General features: G+C 47.9%; 1 protein-coding gene across 1 annotated transcript; it reads right to left on the bottom strand.

Moving 5' to 3' along the window:
• Window positions 1-637: 637 nt before the first annotated feature.
• Window positions 638-14,469, bottom strand: LOC128404384 (adenylosuccinate synthetase isozyme 2-like). The gene is made up of 13 exons (XM_053369933.1): window positions 14,091-14,469; window positions 12,913-13,015; window positions 11,403-11,471; window positions 11,120-11,170; window positions 10,966-11,032; window positions 7,955-8,062; window positions 7,561-7,642; window positions 6,653-6,779; window positions 5,379-5,533; window positions 5,137-5,261; window positions 4,108-4,205; window positions 2,534-2,683; window positions 638-2,016 (listed from the first exon to the last, which is right to left on the bottom strand). The coding sequence occupies exons 1-13, from the start codon at window positions 14,319-14,321 to the stop codon at window positions 1,964-1,966; spliced, it is 1,419 nt and encodes a 472-aa protein (XP_053225908.1). The 5' UTR covers window positions 14,322-14,469; the 3' UTR covers window positions 638-1,963.
• Window positions 14,470-17,016: the final 2,547 nt, after the last annotated feature.

The following is a 17,016-nucleotide window of genomic DNA, read 5'->3' as shown; positions in this document are numbered from 1 at the left end:
AAATCCCATCGCTGTTCCTTAACATCTGCCAAACTGGCTGGGGCTGGAGGCCAGCAACAGATGTCGAATTGCAACTTCCACCATCCCTGGGGCCTTTGGGCATGCCAGCAGTAGGGGGTGGATGGGAGTCGGGAGCCCAAAAGGTTTCAAGGGCACAAGAAGAGGTTGGCATCAAACTTAGGTTCACCATACAGGATGGATGGGGAAACCTGGGCTGCCTTGTCTTGGGGGGGGCAGGGGGGACACATGCCAGCGATGGGTGGAGCCAGAGGCAAAGTGGGTGGAGCAATGTGTCTGTTTCTATAGAAACCCGTGTCTATCCTCCAACCAGACAAGGCATAATCGGAGCTCATGGACATATCCCATTTGGGCAAAAACACATAAGAGTAGCACAAAGCCAGGCAGGTGAAAGGCGTGGCCAGAGGAAGAGTCCCACAAGCCAGACAGGCCTGGAGGGCCATTTATGGCTCACAGATCTGAGTTTGTCTGGCCTTTTCCTGCCAGGAAATGCCCCAGAGTTGGGAACATTTTGAGCTAGAAAAGTGTGTGTGTCGGGGGGCATGAACCCTTCAACACAACTGATACAAAAAATAGAGCAGTCCCGGCCTGACGCTTCCTTCATGATTCAAACCGTTCATAAAATAAACCACTGTTCTTTATTGCTAATTTCTGTGCACAGTGAAAATTGGCAGACACGACAATGCCCTGAAAATTAGAGCCCCCCGCTGGGGGCAAGGACGACACTGTGACAAAGGGAGCTTTCTAACACTCCCATGCACACACGCATAGAGACGCAAAGGCAGGAATACTTCATTGGGTTGGGAAGGTGTGGTTGTGCAAGTCTGTGCTGAGAACGCTTTGGTATCTAGTCTATTGGCCCCGTGAATCTCCACTTTTGTAGTTGAAAAGAAGAAAAAAGAATAGTCAGGATTCTAGTTCCTGTGAACACTCAAATGCAACCCTGGGCTTCCGAAGATTACAGGCAGTGCTCCTGTGCGTCAACGCAAACCCCAAGCCCTGCTATCAGATGGGGAGCTTTGATTTGCATAGTTATGTCCAATCACAGAAGGCAGGGTGTTAAATGCTAAATCTTTTGGGAAATTTCCCATAAAACCAGGTGAAGAGCAAATAGAGAAGGCAACGGCAATGTTATTGGATGGAAATGAGCTTACACATTTCCCCTCTATCCTCCTCCGTCATGGATGCAAAGAAGAGTCTGGAAACTTTTGCTCCTGCTTTATGATGAGCCGCAGTTTGTTGTTTCACCTGAACAAAACTGAGTTAACACCTAGCTAGGGTTTAGGGTCCAGATGTCACGCTAAACTGTGGCTGATCAGAAACCACGAAAGAAGCAAAAGCTTCCGATCTCTGTGTGGCCACGCCAGAAGAGCAGATGGGAGAGATGGGGGCATGCAGCCAAGGCTTGCTGCAGCTCTTCAACGCTTGAGAAACTGTGGCTTGAATTTGGCCACTGTCTTCAGTGCAAGAGGGCAGCAACAGGAATCCACACTCGGAGCGAACAGAAGTTAACTGTCCCATTTCTGGGAATTGCTTTCTGCTATGAGGGGATGCCTTACAATTTCGAAGGACTGTGTCCCTGCCCATCACAAGACGCAGGAGTACCGAGGCTGCCAGATGCGGAACGGCAGCAGCCCCTATGAGAGAGAAGAGAAGAACGACCAGATGCAGAAGGGGAAAGTGGAGTGTGTGGCATTAACCAGCCTGGAAAGGAAAGATCTCAGAGGCAGCAAGTCTCCGTTACGCTGAGACTGTAAGCCTCTGCAGTGGGCAAGGAGGTGAGGAGTGCTCTTAGCTGAGTGAAGGTGGTGGGAGGCTGGCTTATGGGGCGGGAATATCCCCATATTTCCCATGTGCTGATTGGTCCGTGAACTGAGTATAAGGGGCAGTGCTTGTGGTTGCTGCCGCCTCCTTCCAAGACGTGAGCTCCGCTCTGCTGCTATCCTCAGAAGAGCTTGATGATGGATCTGCGCGATTTCCCCACTCCAATCCACTTGACTGCAAAACAGGGGGGGGGGGTTAAGAGAGAAACACCTTTATTTATCCAAACAAGGTTTATATACCTGTGTGTGTGTATGTATACACACACACACACACACACACACACACACACGTTAACCTTCAAAACCTCTAACTGGCCGACATAAAATATAAAACATACATGAATAGGACAGATGAAATCAGATGTTTAAAAACAAGTTGGCCATTCCCGCCCCTGCCCCCAATAAAGGGTTGCAGCCAATGCTAATCCTGCTCAGATATATTGAAATTCATGGACATGGCTAACTGAGATCCATTAATTTCAACGGGTTTACTCCTGGGATAGAACCCATACATTAAGAAGTAAGATACGCGTCAAATTCACACATCTGGGCAGCCTTGCTTAAGCAACAAATGGAAAGATTTCGGAAGGTGGAAACACCACAGCGAAGGAGGTGCTTGCCTATCATCAATGGGCAGGGCATTCCAAAGTGTGGCTGCTGGAGTAGTTCCATTTGCACGGGCCACAACTCACCTGGCACCCCCAGATAATCCTCAATGAAGCGGATGTAGCCCTGGGCCTCGGGGGGCAAATCACCAAAACTGCGGGCCTCCTCGGTGCTGCACCGCCAACCTGGCAGCACCTTGTATTCCACGGCTACTTTGTTGAGGAGCTCCTGGTTGGCTGTGGACGTCCGTGAAGGTGGGGGAAAGAGAAGCTCTTGTTAAATTTGGGTTTTCTGATTATGCTCTAAGTGTCTAAGCCGTCTCTGGGCATTCTTATTCATTACTAGCAATGTTGTACCCGGGGTTGCTCAGAAGCTTTAAGAAACAAACAAAAAATCAGTGTGATTTGGAAATCGGCAATTAAAATGAGCGCCGTTCCAAAAGGTTCCTTGATCTCTGGAATCGTCGTACAAAATCTGGTTGAAATCAGTGGGGTTTTGAATGCATGCATGCACTTGGAGACCTTTTATGGCACTGGGTTGCAGTCAGTGCTAGTCCTACTCATGAGGAAACCCATCATACGTAGATACAACCCACTGTAACCAAATATGGCATGGATGTTCCTGGGGTCAGGGAGCAAGTTTTTATCTACATTTGGATACAACTGGATGCCAGTTTGAATGAAGATGGCGGGCTGAACCTTTCAGAACTGCACTTGTTTTTTGTTTATTTGAATTTCTTAACAACTCCAAGGATTAGGCTGTTATAGACTAGTATAAATACGGTAAATAAGTAACTGAGCATGCTGCCTCTGAAACTGAACCTGCAGCTGTAACAGTCCTTGGTAGACCTTTCACTTCCATTAATTTGCCTAACTCTTCCTTAAAAGCTGTCCCAAGCCAGAGGTCATCTTGTGGCAGTGAGTTCCATAAGTTAACAATGAGTTATGTGAAGCAGTCCCTCCCCTTGACAGTCTTTCTGAACCCCCACTCTCAGCGAAACCTGTTTTTCTCTACACCAGCCTCTGCCAACCAGGGACTCTCTAGCTGCTTTGGATTACAATTCCAATGAGCCCCAACCAGCACTCCTGTGATGGGAATTGTAGTCCAAAACAGCTGGAGGGCACCAGCTGGGGGGCAAAGGCTGCTCTATGCAGACTCCAGGACACTGCTCACCACTTTCCTCCTGTCTTCTGAACCAAAGGACAAAACCCCTAAGGGCCTAAACCAGCCGTGGGGAGCCTGTGGCCCTCTGCATGTGGTTGGGACAACTCCCATCATCCCTCGACCATGCTGGCTGAGGCTGGTGGGAGCCAGAGTCCAGCTACATCTGAAGGACTGCAGGTCCCCTGTTTGAGGCCTAAACTGTGAAGGCTAAAACAGCCTCCCTCCCATTGCTGACTGGCCTAAGGCCCGTGGGCCAGATGCGGCCCAATCGCCTTCTCAATCCGGCCCACAGACGGTCCGGGAATCAGCGTGTTTTTACATGAGGAGAATGTGTCCTTTTATTTAAAATGCATCTCTGGGTTATTTGTGGGGCATAGGAATTCATTCATCTATTTTTTTCAAAATATAGTCTGGTCCTCCACAAGGTCTGAGGGAGAGTGGACCAGCCCCCTGCTGAAAATGTTTGCTGACCCCTGGGCTAGGCCCACAGCATCACCTGGGAAGTAAGGAATGCGTTTCTCATTCAGCCGGTACTCCACGCCCACTTTGATCTCCTCGAAGGTGTCCAGGATGTCCAGCTTGGTCACAGCTAGGCTGTGGAGCAGAGCAGAGGGCAACGGTTACAGGGTTATGAACAGCTTTCCAATCACAGCAGGGGCAGGCTATGCCTGTTTTGTCACTGAAAGCCCCATATGGGTGGAAGGCCAGGGGGCTGTGTGGCTATGGGCGGGGACCGGGGTGGAAGTTGGGTCATTCACACATAGCCATTAGCACACATGATGTGTTAGGCGTTCGACCCTTGCTGTGCGAATGGTGCGTGGTGTGGGGGCAAGAATCTGGCGGTCATACCGAAGGCATCAGAGGACCACATGTGTCCAACAGGCTACTCACGTGCACCTTAAAATGAGCTTCTTCAGTTTTGGATTCCAGTGACACACTACAAAAAGTATAAACTCCTCTAGAACCAGGGCTGGGCGATATCCTGTTTTAAAGTCATCCAAGCTGGTAGCCATCATTGCCTCCTGAGGCAGTGAGTTCCATAGTTTAATCATGCGCTATATGAAGAAGAGGGACGTGGGTTGCGTTGTGGGTTAAACCACAGAGCCTAGGACTTGCCGATCAGAAGGTCGGCGGTTTGGTTTGAATCCCCGAGACAGGGTGAGCTCCTGTTCTTCAGTCCCTGCTCCTGCCAACCTAGCAGTTCGAAAGCACGTCAAAGTGCAAGTAGATAAATAGGTACCGCTCCGGCGGGAAGGTAAACGGCGTTTCCGTGCGCTGCTCTGGTTCGCCAGAAGCGGCTTAGTTATGCTGGCCACATGACCCGGAAGCTGTACGCCGGCTCCCTCGGCCAATAAAGCGAGAGGAGCGCCGCAACCCTAGAGTCGGTCACGACTGGACCTAATGGTCAGGGGTCCCTTTACCTTTACCTATATGAAGAAAAGCTTTGTTTTATTTGTCCTGAAACTTCCAACATTTAGCTTTGCTGGGTGTCCTCGAGTGCTAGTGTTGAGAGAGAGAGGCTTACGCGCTAAATCCATTGATCATGTGGGCGTATTTCACCAGCACGAGGTCCAGCCAGCCGCAACGGCGCTTCCGGCCTGTGGTGACGCCAAATTCTCGCCCCCGCGACTGCAGCTCCTCGCCGATCTCCTGGAAGACGGCAGAAAAGCCGAGTCATCAAACCACTCATGGGTAACCCAGTCTCCCCTTCCGCTGCAAAGTCTCACTCCTGTTCTGCCCCCCACAGCCCCTCAGGGAAAGACTCACATTGTCCTGTTCAGTGGGGAAGGTTCCAACTCCGACACGGGTGGTGTAGGCCTTCACCACGCCGTACACCTTGCCGATGTAATGTGGGGGGATGCCGAGGCCGGTGCAGACCCCTCCCACGGTGCAATTGGAGGATGTCACAAATGGGTAGGTACCTAATGGGGAGAGGAGAATCTTCACAACGTTGCTGAGCCAATTGCAGCCTGTAAGCAGTGCACAGAACCTGTGCATTGTCTCCAATGAATGCCACTTTTGCAACATACATTTAAAGCACTATAGTTCCCCCAAGAGACATCACCTTGCCAACAAAGGTCCGTATAGTAAAAGCTATGGTTTTCCCAGTAGTGATGTATGGAAGTGAGAGCTGGACCATAAAGAAGGCTGATCACCAAAGAATTGATGCTTTTGAATTATGGTGCTGGAGGAGACTCTTGAGTGTCCCATGGACTAACAAGAAGATCAAACCTATCCATTCTTAAGGAAATCAGCCCTGAGTGCTCACTGGAAGGACAGATCGTGAAGCTGAGGCTCCAGTACTTTGGCCACCTCATGAGAAGACTCCCTGGAAAAGACCCTGATGTTGGGAAAGATAGAGGGCACAAGGAGAAGGCGATGGCAGAGGACGAGATGGTTGGATAGTGTTCTCGAAGCTACCAGTATGAGTTTGACTAAACTGCGGAAGGCAGTGGAAGACAGGAGTGCCTGGCGTACTCTGGTCCATGGGGTCACGAAGAGTCGGACACGACTAAATGACTAAACAACAACAACAAGTTCCCCCAAAATAATTCTGGGAGTTGTGGTTTTTAAGGGTGCTGAGAGTTGTTAGGAAGCCCCTATTTCCTCACAATTTAACGAGCAACCCCTCTTCCTGGGGACCTCTGGGAATCATAGCTCTGCGAGGCACTGGCATAGTGTGGGTTGCCAGTGCCCGGGGCTACGCCAAGGCGGTGGGTGGGAGGGAAATGGAGTATGCCTGCCTAACAGTGTTTGTATCACCAACAGCTGCAGAGATAAGAAAAGAAGAGTCATTTCATTGTCTGGAGAGGTCACTTCCTGGTTCGCACAGAGAAGCCGTTTCCAATGGAGCCCAGTGATGGAAGAAGCACACAGCTGTATTGAGGCAGCACTAGGTGCTGAAATTTTGCACCCCCTAACAATTTTGCACCTGTGGCAACCGCCCTGGTGCCATCCTTCCCACCCCCGCAGGCTATGCCACCGCTGTGAGGGGAATAAAGGGTCTCCTGCATTCCAAGTGTTAAAATGAGGATGCTTACCAAAATCGATGTCTAAGAGTGCAGCGTTTGCTCCTTCGACCAGGATCTTCTTGGGTGGGCCATGCAGGGCTTTGTACATGAAATAAACACCGTCCTTCACCAGTGGGCGGATTCTCTCGGCATAAATCTGTCGGGTTTTTGTTTTTAAAAAATGAGTTGCAGTTTTGGGCTCAGTCCAAGAAAGTGTAAGTCATGGGTAGGCAAACTAAGGCCCGGGGGCCAGATCCGGCCCAATCGCCTTCTAAATCCGGCCCCCACACAGTCCGGGAATCAGCGTGTTTTTACAGGAATAGAATATGTCCTTTTATTTAAAATGCACCTCTGGGTTATTCGTGGGGCAAAGGAATTCGTTCATATTTTTTTCCAAAATATAGTCCGGCCCCCTACAAGGTCTGAGGGACAGTGGACTGGCCCCCTGCTGAAAAGGTTTGCTGACCCCTGGTCTAAGTCTATGAAAGTCTGAGTCATGCACCCAACACTCAGCAAGGATGGTGCCTGCCTAATCTCAATCAGGAGGGAGTTCCACAGGTTTGGGCCCATTGCATTGATGGCTTCTAGTAGTTCCAAGCAGTGCCTCTAAGCCACAGGGGGCGCACCAACAGAGACAACCCCAGAGATCTGAGTCATCAGGTCAGGATATAAGGGGTCAGGTGGTCCTTAAGATATCTTAGACCCAAGCTACTAGGCACCTTGTAGGTTAACCTGGCTCAGTAACACACAGGCAGCCAGGGCAAGCTTTTAAGCAACTGAGTCAATATGCTGTCAGTCTAGCTGCAATATTTTGCAGGAGATGGAGCTTTTGGACCAGGCGTAAGGGTAGCTCCACGTAGAGCCCAATGCAATAATCATGAATCACTGCAGGCAGGCTTTCCCAGTAGTCACGGACCTACCCCCACCACAATAATCACCTTCAATTGCTGCAGCTCAGCCTCCGTGTCAATGTTGAGAGCTGGGTATGTTGTTTTGTACTGCTGGGCCAGGACCCTGAATCTAAGAGAGGGAGAGATATTGCTGCTGAGTCAGTTGCACTCCCACCGATCGCCATTGTCAATTATTTGCAAGCTACCTTCCCATCATTAAACCATGCTTGAGGCGGCTTATAGCACCAAAAACAACATGCTGTAGGCCGTACACCGCCTTGCCATTATTTTATGATTGAAAACAATATTAAAAACAATTTAGAACAGCTTAAGGACAATAGACGAATGAAAACTTCTCAGCGGATTTACGACGCAGTTAAGCAATCCTCACCCGTAATTTACAATAATGCCTTACAATAATCTCTTCCACCCATCAACTCACTTCTTGGAAAACTCGTTAAAATCCGCCAGGAGGTCACAGATGCGCAGGCCGGTTCGGGAGGCCTTGGAGGAGTAGGCTGGACCAATCCCTTTCTTGGTGGTGCCAAGGCTGAAAAAAAAGTAACCAGAGGGGCACAATACTTTTCACAGGAGCAACCAGTATACGCTGCAAGAATGAACCCCCCCCCCCACTATCGTGACCAGTTCTAACTTTGATTTTGTAAATATACATTAGGAGCCAATTTGTTTCTCAACATCCTTGTTTTTCTTTGTGCAGATGGGGGCTTTGAGTGCGGCATCCCTGGCCATGCCTGAGAACTGCAGGAGTCGCCAACCTTTCTGGGCCAGTGGGCGTATTTGGGGTTTTGAGAGAGTGCAATTGGTGCCAGTCACAAAATGTGGCATAATGTAAAATGGCTGCCACAGGGTGTGGCATAACACAAAATGGCTGCTGTGGGCCTGTGGCGTAACACAAAATGGCTGCCGTGGAAGTGTGGTGTAACACAAAATGGCTGCTGTGGGGTGTGGCCGAAAAAGGAACAGGGCAGCAAAACTGTGTAGGCATGCCTCCCATTGACAGGAAAAATGCAGCTACAATAGCCACGCTCATACAAAGACAGAAGCTCTTTGCACTTCTCCTTTATTCAGAATGGCATCCAATGAAATGTGGGAATGTTGAAGGGTAGGAGATGTTCTTGTATGGGAGGCTCAGCCACTACAAACAGGAACTGAGCAGTAAGGGCAAAATGTCTCTCGAACATTGTGGATTTTAGAGGGGATATTTACAGAGACATTTTGTGGATGCCGCAGGAGGTACTGGAGGACACACGTTGGCGACCTCCGATGAAGAGTGTGGGTTTTGTACGGGAGAACATGGCATTCCATGTGCAAACATTGGGGAGGACTATTGCTCAGCGGCAAAGCATCTGCCTGAAATCCTGGGCAGTTGCTGCCGGTGTCAGTGAAGGCAATTCTGAGCTAGAGACAGTTCCCCATGTTCCTATGTGTATGTTTGCATTTTATAACAGTTAGCTCAGCTTATTTGGGGTTGGGAGGGGAGACAGCTGTGTACTGAAGATGAGGCAGCAGCAGATTTCTATGCAGCAAAATGGAAGCAAACTTTGGTCAAGGAACTCTGGTTTAAACAGGCCTGGGATGCCTTGTTCTGAGGGAAGAAACGTCTATGACTGCGTGGGCTCTGGAATGGGGGAAGAAGAAATGCTGACTAGGCTTTAGTTGAGCTGAGAAGCCGGGAAGAATACATGATCTGTTTCTCCTTGGGCCTAGAAGGTCTGAATGACCTTCACGATGCTTGAGAATACCTCAGTCCCCAAAACAACGGAAAACTATTCCTGCAAGTTTCTACCACCAGGTTTGTCATTTGTCAGTACAAAGCTGAATCTCAGTGAGCAAAAAGAAGGTGACAAGAGAAAAGATTGAATCAGGAAAATGGAGAGACGTAGATGGATAAAAATGAGAAGGCACCTCAGTTGTTACAGCTCACATCTGCACCTCCTGTGCTTAATTTTACTTTTATATAGCTTCAGTTTTGCAGGTAAATATTTGCTTTAGAGCTCAACTGGCCTTTTCCCTATTTTCTATGAGAGAAAAAGGGATTTCCTGTTTTGAGTGTGTCCCTCCTTCAGATTTTGCAGCTACTCCTTGCCTTTTCCCCCCCTGAGCCAGCCTTTTAGGCGGGCTCATGAACAGTTTTTGTCACATACACATCACACATTTAATGTGCGGAAGGAAGGGAGGCTAAACAGTGACTGGAACCACAACCGATGACAGGTGGAGCCAGAGCTAACGCAAGGCAGCACCAGCTAATTCTAGTTTTGTCCCCCATCTTTCTCTTCCTCCCTGCTGAGTTTTACAAGGGGCAATGTGGAGACTAAGAAGGAGGAGGAACCTGATAGGCGGGCCCGCCCCCCAGCCTGATTTTAGATAAGAACAGAGGATTGGCTGGGGGCAGACTGAGGTTGGTGGGGCAGCACCCCATATGCCTTAATGGACCAGCCTCCACTAACATCAAGCTACAGGACAGGATGAGAGATGGGACTTCAGGGCCTCTGCTCTGAAAGACCAGCAACTTTTGACTCTACAGTGGTACCTCGGGTTAAGTACTTAATTCATTCCAGAGGTCCGTTCTTAACCTGAAACTGTTCTTAACCTGAAACAGCACTTTAGCTAATGGGGCCTCTTGCTGCCGCCGTGCCGCCAAGGCATGATTTTTGTTCTCATCCTGAAGCAAAGTTTGTAACCTGAAGCACTATTTCTGGGTTAGCGGAGTCTGTAACCTGAAGCGTATGTAACCCGAGATACCACTGTACCTGTCCTTGAAATCTTTCCTTTCCAGCTGGTCATTATAAGAAGTTCATAACTAAAATAATATACTGAGTTTACTTTTCTCCCTCCCAAGCTCTTTTCCTTTCGTGTTTGTGTCTTTTGGATTGAGAGATGAGAGCAGGGATTGTCTTTTTCCTGTATCCCTGGGGGTCATTTCAGCTGAAAAGCAGGGAAATGATGCTATAAATAAATAAATAAATAAATAAATAAATAAATAAATAGGCAAGTTTCATAGTCTCGAGCCCATGCTAGATCTGTGGCAAAGCTCAAATGTATATGCAATAACAAGAGACCTTTGCAACAGCACTATTACCAAATACCAGTGTGGCAAAGGGTCACTGTTTATTTAAAGCAAGGATGGGGGACCTGTGGTCCTGCAGATGTTGCTGGACTCCAACTCCCATCAGCCCTGGCTATTGGCAACGACGCCTTAGGCTTATGGGACTTCTGGACTACAACTCCCATTATCCCTGACTATGAGCTATGCTGGCTAGTATTGATGGAAGTTGGAGGCCAAAGGATCTTCAGTCCTGCCCTAGAGGACAGAGTGCCCACAGAGACAGAAAAAGACTGCGCACCCCTTGCCCAACATGCATGCCCGTGCCTACCCTGGGCCCCAGCAACCGATGCTACGCCACTGAGCCACACCCTCAGCACCCCACTTACTTCTTGCCACCCTGCAGCTGCCTTTGCTGTTCCTGGATTCCATCCACAGCCTGGTGGAAGTTGAACACTGAGGAAGACGCAAGATGACAGATATGTCGGTCTCTTTCTAACTGTTATTTCACTCCCACCACCAAATTCCTCCCAGGACACTCACCCAGATGAGCACGGTCAGAAATCACCGTCCGAGACTCCCAGCCTTCTAGCCCTGTGGAAACAGAACACTTGTGGCTTTTAAACATTTCCATCTCTTAGCTCAACAGGGCTTTCTATTAATGGACTTTCCATTAGTCCACAATGGAAAGCCACATACAAAAGGGACACAGGTGTGGGCTGTACCCTAGCCATGCAGCACGATGCACACACATTTTTTCCTTTTCATTTCCCTTCTTTAGATCAGGCGTGGAGAATCTCACGTTGTTGGGGGGGGTGTCACTCACCTGACCCTTTCTTAAGATTCTTCTCAGCTTCTTCAAAGAGTCCTGGCAAGTGGATGACAACACCGTTCCCTGAAAGGGAAGGCAACCTCTCATTTATTTATTAAAATGGTTTGTATGCCTCTCGATCCATTTGAAAATCTCAAGGCAGTTTTACAACCAAAATTAAACCGACAAATAAAGCATTACAAAATACCCAAATTAAACATTTCAGGCCCAAGTCAAATGTAAAATACACACTTTAAAAAAGCACAATGGACAGGAAAACAAAATTTTCTCCTGAAGATAAAAACATAGCACTGACAGAGTGATCTCCTTAGCGCTATGTTGAATCCCCCCCCCCAATATGAATATCTAACTTGTGTCTTCAGCCACAAATACACACAAATGCCACCGGCCACCTGAATGAAGCTTGCAGACCACAGTTTGGGAACCCAAATTGATCTAGAGCAATACAGTGTCCCACAAAGAACAACAGAGTCACTCCCTTCCCATCTCTCTCCCAGATAGGGCTATACTTTATGCTGGTTCAGTCTCCCATGCCGAGTGGTGTCCAGCAACTTTTAAATACACATAATCCGATCTTTAAAATATCTTTCAGTAAAAAACCGGAGGCATTCCTTTTAGGTTTAATTACAAATTATATCCCCAAAAATCAAAGGAAAGTATTCCTTTATGCAACAACAGCTGCCAGGATGCTTATAGCTAAAAACTGGAAAGGCAGAAAAATTCCATCAGTGAAAGATTGGCAAATTAAATTTTGTGAATACATAAATCTGGCAAGACTCACAGCTTACATAAGGGGACAATCGGACCAGAAATTATTAAAAGAATGGGGTTGTGCTAAAGAGTATATGAAAAAACATTGTTCTGGAGTAAGTATATTGGTATGTAATGAATGATGCTTTACAGGGTTAAAGAAAAAGAAAAATGGTGTAAAAAAAAAGTACAATGGTGGAAGTAATCTAATTAGACACAACAATACAGTAAGTGTAATTTTTTTGAGGTCTTAGAACAAAGGAAGTCAATTTGTGTTTATGTACGTAATGATATGGTTTTTTTCTGTAGATGTGTGCTTTTTCATTTTGTTTAGTTTAGTTTTGTTTCCTTTGTTTTTTTTCCTTTTCTTTTCTGTTTTTTTTTGTATGTTCCGGGTTTTTTTGTCTGTATAGTATTATTTTGGATTCAATGTTTGTAATTTTTGTTATGATTCTGCATTGAAAATTAAAAAATTCAAATAATAATAATAATACTAATAATCCGAACCCCAAGCACCCAAGTGGAAAGAAGGGTAGGGTTTTGGGGGGAAATCCCTGTCTAGGGACACAAAGAGAAACGGGTGAAATTGCAGAAGGAGAATATCCATTGCAGGGAAGGGAAAGAGTCTATGCAGGGTCAGAAGCCACCCATTTGGTCACAGCAGGGATTTGAACACACATCCCCAAATCTGCCCCCTCACTGCACCTGATTTGGCTGCCTGTCACAACCGTGGCAAGCACACAAGATTCCTTACCAATGAACGACGTGGCATTGTGGTTGATAACCCCACTGGGCAAAAGGTGGAAATCATATTCAACCGAATCCACCACAACGGTATGGCCTGCGTTATTGCCACCCTGCAGAGACACACATTGTTACCAAAAACAGCAACACTTAATTGGCGGCGTTTTTAATTTGTTAACAGCCTGTAGGGTATGGTTAATTGGGAGGCAACTAAACAAACAATCCACTTTTGAAGAGTGTGTTTTGGTGGTTTTTTTTGGAAAAGTGATATATAAATGCATACAGATACACACACAAACTGAAACAGAACTGGGTTGTGCTGTTATAGGAGGGGGAATTGTTTATTTTGGTAGCAAAATAAAATAGAAATATTTCAGGTTTTTGAAGGGCTATCACAACGTAGATGGACCAAACTGATTTTCTACTGCTCCAAAGTTAGGGATGAGAAACCTGCGGCTCTACAAGTACTGCTGGACTACAGCTCCCAGAACCCGTGACGACTATGTTGGCTAATAGGAGTTGAGAGTCTAGCATTATCTGGTGAGCCAGTGTCCCTGCTCTAGGATAAGGCAGGCAACCTTTGGCTCTCCAGATGTTGATGGACCACAGCTCCCATCAGCCCCATTCAGCACAGCCAACAGTAATGGGTCCTGTTTGTTAACAGCGTCTGGAGGGCCAAAGGTTCCTCACCCCTGGAGTGAGACCTGGTTCAGATTACAAGAAAGGACATTTGAACTAAACTTTAGGGAGAACTTCCTGACATTACATAGCCTTGGAAAGTGGTGGTCTATCCTTCATGGTAGAAACTGGGTGTCCATCTATCAGGAATGCTTCAGGCAGATCATTTTAAGCTCATAAAAAGAATCCTGGGAACTGAATTTAACCCCCAAAGAGCTACAATCCCCAGCACCCTTAAACACAGTCCCCAGCATTTTTCTTGGGTGTGTCCTTCAAATGCATAGTCTGTGGATCTGCCCCAGATCACTTCTGAGGACCCTCCATCCAACTTTAGGATCCTAAACCAGGGTCGTGGACTCCAGCTCCCGTCATCTCCAACCGCTGGCGCTGCTGGCTGGGGCTGATGGGAGTTGGAGTCCAACAACACCTGGAGAGCCCCAGGCTTGCCACCCCTGTCCTAAGCAAGACCCCCCCCCACTGCCCTTGCAGGCCTCTCTTCTCGTGTCTCACCTGGCACCTGCAGACGAGGTCCGCGTCGAGGCTGAGCAGGTCGACCACCTTGCCTTTCCCCTCGTCCCCCCACTGCGCCCCCAGCACCACCGTCACGCGGTTCCCCTGGGGCCCGGACCCGGAGGGAGCTGGGGCCGCCCCAAGCCGGGGCCGCTTCTCCTCCGGCCCGTCCCCACCTCCGCCTCCATTCAGCAAGCTCCCGGGGGTCGCCGCGCTCTCGGTCCCCGCCATGTGCAGAAGCAGCAGCAGCAGCAGAAGTAGCGGTAGCAGGAGAGGAGACGGAAGCCAACCCTAACATGGCGCCGCCCTAGGCGGCCTCAGCGCCAGCACCCAACATGGCGGAGGAAGGCGTAACGACCCACCACGATCATGGCCCCGCACCGCCATGATGAAGATGAGCCCATAGAGATACGAAAAGAAGGAGGAAAATAGAGGGGGAGAACCCGTGAGCCGTTAGGACTCCGACTCCCATCAGCCCCAGCCAAGAGGGCCAGCGGTCAGGGATTATGGGAGTTGGAGTCTAGAGTAACAAGATGGCGCTTTCTATTCTTTTTTGAACCTGCTCGTCCTTGTAACTGAAAGTAATAATAAAACTATTATTGATTGTGAAATATACTCAGAGTCGCAAAGTGATTTCATGCTCTTTATTCAGCTCATAGTGGTGAGGAGGAATGAAATAATGTCCCCTCAAAGCATCTGCTTTATATACATTATTTACACAATGGGCTGCACATGATTGGCTAATTCCGGAATTCTACTGTAAGCCAATCAGGTTGTGGATTCACTTCTATCTGGAGCATGATTGGGTGGTTCCTGCCAACCAATCATACTGCTGCATTGTTCTAGGACCAATCAGACTGCTGCCTTTTGGATCCTATTGTTCTAGGACCAATCGGACTGCTGCCTTTTGGATCCTATTGTTCTAGGACCAATCAGACTGCTGCAGTTTGGATCCTATTCAACTCAGTACATAACAGATTGATTGATTAATAATAATCCCCCGCCCCTCACCCTAAGGTTCCAGAGCGGGTTACAATGAAAGCACATTAAATACAGTTTAAAATCATTTATGAAAATTTTCTTCTGTTGGTCTCCTAGCCAAAAATTCCCTCGAGCTAAGATGGCGGCGTCCGGGGCAATCTCAGCGCCAGCACCCACGATGGCGGCCACTCCCCGCTTCTCAAGAACATCACTGAAGAGCCCGCCAAAGCAACATGAGGCCTTCTTAAGTCAAGCTCAGTGCCAGCATCCGATATGGCGGCGTTAGGATTTAAGACTCGACAAGAGCTCGAGGCTAATTTTCAGACAGGCAATGGCAGCTTTCCACTTCCACAGAACTTTTGACTCAGGCGAGCTTGAAAGCCACATCACTCTAATTTAATTGCTATTTAATTGCATTTATTGTGTACCTTATAGGGACGCGAGTGGCGCTGTGGGTAAAAGCCTCAGCGCCTAGGGCTTGCCGATCGAAAGGTCGGCGGTTCGAATCCCTGCGGCGGGGTGCGCTCCCGTTGTTCGGTCCCAGCGCCTGCCAACCTAGCAGTTCGAAAGCACTCCTGGGTGCAAGTAGATAAATAGGGACCACTTACCAGCGGGAAGGTAAACGGCGTTTCCGTGTGCGGCTCTGGCTCGCCAGAGCAGCTTCGTCACACTCGCCACGTGACCCGGAAGTATCTCCGGACAGCGCTGGCCCCCGGCCTCTTGAGTGAGATGGGCGCACAACCCTAGAGTCTGTCAAGACTGGCCCGTACGGGCAGGGGTACCTTTACCTTTATTGTGTACATTGCTGCTGCATTTCCATAGCATTGGTTTGTTAAATGTTTCTTGAAATGACAACCTATTTTGAATGAGGTGCCTGCTGTCCTTTGCATTTTTTCAAGGCCGGCATGGGAAGTTTAAAAAAAAAAAATTAGGGAAGGAAGAAGTTCACCACAGGCTTAATTGGGCCTGAACCTCCTGGTAAAGGTTATTCCGGCCCCCAAAATGTTCAGATCCCCTCTACAAGGAAATGAACTAAATGAGTCTTGTACATCTCTCAGCTCTACCTCAAAGGGTTGTTGTAAAGGTAGAACGGGATGGGGTGGTTAGGGGTCATGGCCCTAGAGAAAGATAGATAAGCACGTAAATTGCCCTTTAGATGACGCCAAAGGTCCAAGAGTTGCTAGTCACCAACTAGCTCAACTATTGCTCCTTGGAACAAAAAAATCTTTTTGCAGATACAGGGTCCAAACAGCTTTGAAGGGGAAAGTATTTAGAAAATTAAGAGCCCATAGATAAAGTGTTAGTGGTGTGTGTGTGTGTGTGTGTGTGTGTGTGTGTGTTTGCACAGGAAACCATCTTTAAAAAAAAACAACTAGATCTGAATACCAGCTGGTCGAAACATGTGCAAGTCACCTTTCACCCTCTGTAAAGGGAAAGCAGAACTGTAGTCTATAACAGGTGTAGTTTAAGCACATGCAGATTCCTTATCCCATACTATTACCAGCTTTAAAATGACAAAGCCCTTTTATTAAAAGATTATGAAACTCAAGACTTAACACGCAAAGGGCAGAGCAGCATCATACCTGGACCACGTTGGTGTTAATGCAACCTGGCAAACCCCCCTCCCCATTATGTGAGTCTAAATAATATACATTGCTTCTCTCTTCACTGCAGTCTGTGCTGATAAACTGCTCCACTAAATACTATTTCAATTCGTTTAAACAAAGGGCTGGGGTGTAAAACCGCTGTTTTGAAATCCTATCTTCACCAATGGATGCAAATTGCTTATTTTGCATCACCCACAAAAAGATATGCGAAACGGCCTTTCACACTTTGCACCACTCCCATTGTTATTTTACTGTCATCAGCCCCAAGCATGGTCAGTGGTTAGAAGTTGTGAGTACTCCAAAACATCTGGTGAACACCAGGTTGCACAAGGCTGCCA

The sequence above is a fragment of the Podarcis raffonei genome, chromosome 16 (genome assembly GCF_027172205.1).
Source record: "Podarcis raffonei isolate rPodRaf1 chromosome 16, rPodRaf1.pri, whole genome shotgun sequence".
Lineage (NCBI taxonomy): Eukaryota > Metazoa > Chordata > Lepidosauria > Squamata > Lacertidae > Podarcis > Podarcis raffonei.
Note: the sequence above shows the minus strand (reverse complement) of the source record. Positions and strands in the feature narration are given on the sequence as shown.